Source organism: Chrysoperla carnea, chromosome 3 (assembly GCF_905475395.1).
Source record: "Chrysoperla carnea chromosome 3, inChrCarn1.1, whole genome shotgun sequence".
In the NCBI taxonomy this organism is placed as follows: Eukaryota; Metazoa; Arthropoda; class Insecta; order Neuroptera; family Chrysopidae; genus Chrysoperla; species Chrysoperla carnea.
In genome coordinates this window covers 21,227,399-21,229,883 of record NC_058339.1, presented here as the reverse complement: position 1 = coordinate 21,229,883, position 2,485 = coordinate 21,227,399, and the positions used below count along the sequence as shown (strand labels likewise).

The window sequence follows — 2,485 nt, the reverse complement described above, 5'->3', positions numbered from 1 at the left end:
ATGTCAATCAAGGATGGACAACAATCGAGGGTAAATTTAAGTGGGATGACTCAAATGAAGAATCGTCTCAAGCATTTCATGGTGATGATGTGTTTATACAAGAAGTTGAAACATTTCATGAAGATGTTCCTGTAGATAAACAAGAGTAAACTGATGTTTTTATAATTTTTTACCCATGAGTCGAAATATTTCATTATTTCATTTTATGTCAAATTTATAAAATTTGTACTGAATAAAAGATAAAATATAATAAATAATCCAATAAATTTACTCATATTTATTTTAATTTTTTTTCTAGTGGCGATAAATAAGTTTTGAAAAACAATTTTTTTTTCTTTAATTTCCTTTTCAAATGGACTGGGACATGATGGAAGAAGTCTCTCGACGATTTTCTTGTTTATGTGTCCAAGAATACTGACAGATTTGTAACAAGTACTTCCATTTTCGAAAAATTGAAGAAATCTCCATGTTACTAATTTGTCGGAAACTTCGTTTCTATATTGATATCAAAGTTTAAACGATTTTACCGATTCCACCTGTTGTATTAAAATATACACAAACAGGCTAGATGTTATGAATTAAACAAGGAACTTATCTTTTTTTACCATAAATTATCAAGGGACATACCTTTTATCATCTTTTCAATGCGAGGGTCACTTGTAAGATTGCAGCCAGCGGTTTCTGCTTTGTATAATCTAGAAGTTAATTAACACAAGAAGCAGCACCGATAAAACCGACTATTATTCTAGCAATTGTGTACAGTTTTTGCAGCAAACCACCAGATCATCCAACCAATGAAAGTACTGTTTATTATCCATGGAAACAACTTCTTATTTTATATTTTTGAAGACATTTCATACATTTAATACAATGAAAAATCATGATTAACGATATTTAACTTTACTTGGAATTTCTAAAATTCAAAATATTAAAATATGATTTAATTGGGTGATTATTATTTGCGTTATTTTTTGTTCTTGGTTTTATTTGGCAATTATGATATGATTTTATAACGAATTTTGAAAATTGTTTTATATTTACAAAATTTGGGTTGAAATAATGAGTGGAGTATACAATTTTATCCGTAATTATGACGCAAAGAGCAACGAAAAGGCGGATAGACACTGTGAAGATGAATGTGATGTACTGGATAAATCTAATTCAATTTTTGTAACAAATAGAAAAATATTTGACACATCTAATTTTACTCTGAGCTATGTTCAAAATAAGAAGGATGTTAGCAAAAAGAATGTCAAAATAAAATTATTAACTAACGTACCAGAAAGTACTTTGGAAAATTTGCCAATTAAATCATCTGGTGAACCAGAAAAATCTGAACATGGCGCAGATGGATATGATGAAGGTGGCGAAGATGAAGAAGATGAAAAGAATGAGGACGATGAAGAAGAAGCGCAAACACCTGATCAAACTAATTTTTCGTTCGATTTTGTCAAAAATTCCAAGACAGAAGATGTTAAAATAGAATTACTAGCAAATGAGCCAGAAACTCCAAAAGAAGATGACGAAGAAAAAATAGAGACCCCGCAATTGGATCCACGTTTTCCAAACCAAAATCAAACCAGTCATTGCTGGTCTGCCTATGTTGATTACCATAGATGTGTGAATTTATTAGGGGACGAGTAAGTTGGCTTTAGTTAAATTAGCTCATTATGTCTGGCAGTTTGATCTATATAGGATACGGACCGGACCTTACCTGCATTTCCTATTCAGAGTAGTTTTTCTACTCCCTAATTAGGTTTAAATGTTTTAACCATGTATACTTCAAATTTATGTCAAAAATAACTTATATTTAAAAATGCAAGCTTCCGTTTTCATGGTAGTTTAAATCTTTATTTTATTGATCTAAATCTGAATATAATTAATTTAGGCATGACGCCGCCAAATATTTCAAAAAAGTTTACACGTCGATGTGTCCAAACAGATGGGTAGAGCGATGGGATGAACAACGTGAAAATGGTACATTTCCAGCTATTATCGATCGGGTTAAATCAAAAGAAGACGAGGAAACATGTGATGAAACAAAAGAAGATTTTGAGGAATGTAAAAAAAGGCAAGAAGAAAAGCAGGCTGAAAAGGAAATATTGGAAAGAGATGCAGAAGCTGAGAAGGGAAAAGCAGTTACTGAGAAAGCGAAAGAAGAAGAGACCACAAAGAAAAAGAAAAAGAGTAAGAAATTCTTCAGATGGTAAAATAATTTGTTTACCACAAAGAATTCTGTTCATTATACTCCATCATTTTCTTTACAATATTTACGCAATGTTTGTTAATGTAACTTATTTTTTTCATTAAAAGACAATGCAGTATGATTGCATGATTTTTTATTGCATATATTATACGAAATGTCAAATATTTGTATTATTTGACGTTTTTTAAACTTTGTAAAAGTTTAATTACCAAGAAAACAATTATATGACAAGTAATTTGAATTTATTTTTTTATGTATTTAATCATAAATTCATGTAGA

At 30.0% G+C, this 2,485-nt stretch overlaps 1 protein-coding gene across 1 annotated transcript; it reads left to right on the top strand.

Moving 5' to 3' along the window:
• Positions 1 to 920: 920 nt before the first annotated feature.
• LOC123296437 (cytochrome c oxidase subunit 6b-1-like) lies at positions 921 to 2,270 on the top strand. The gene is made up of 2 exons (XM_044877912.1): positions 921 to 1,640; positions 1,889 to 2,270. Exons 1-2 carry the CDS (start codon positions 1,060 to 1,062, stop codon positions 2,208 to 2,210), a joined length of 903 nt encoding a protein of 300 aa, XP_044733847.1. The 5' UTR covers positions 921 to 1,059; the 3' UTR covers positions 2,211 to 2,270.
• Positions 2,271 to 2,485: the final 215 nt, after the last annotated feature.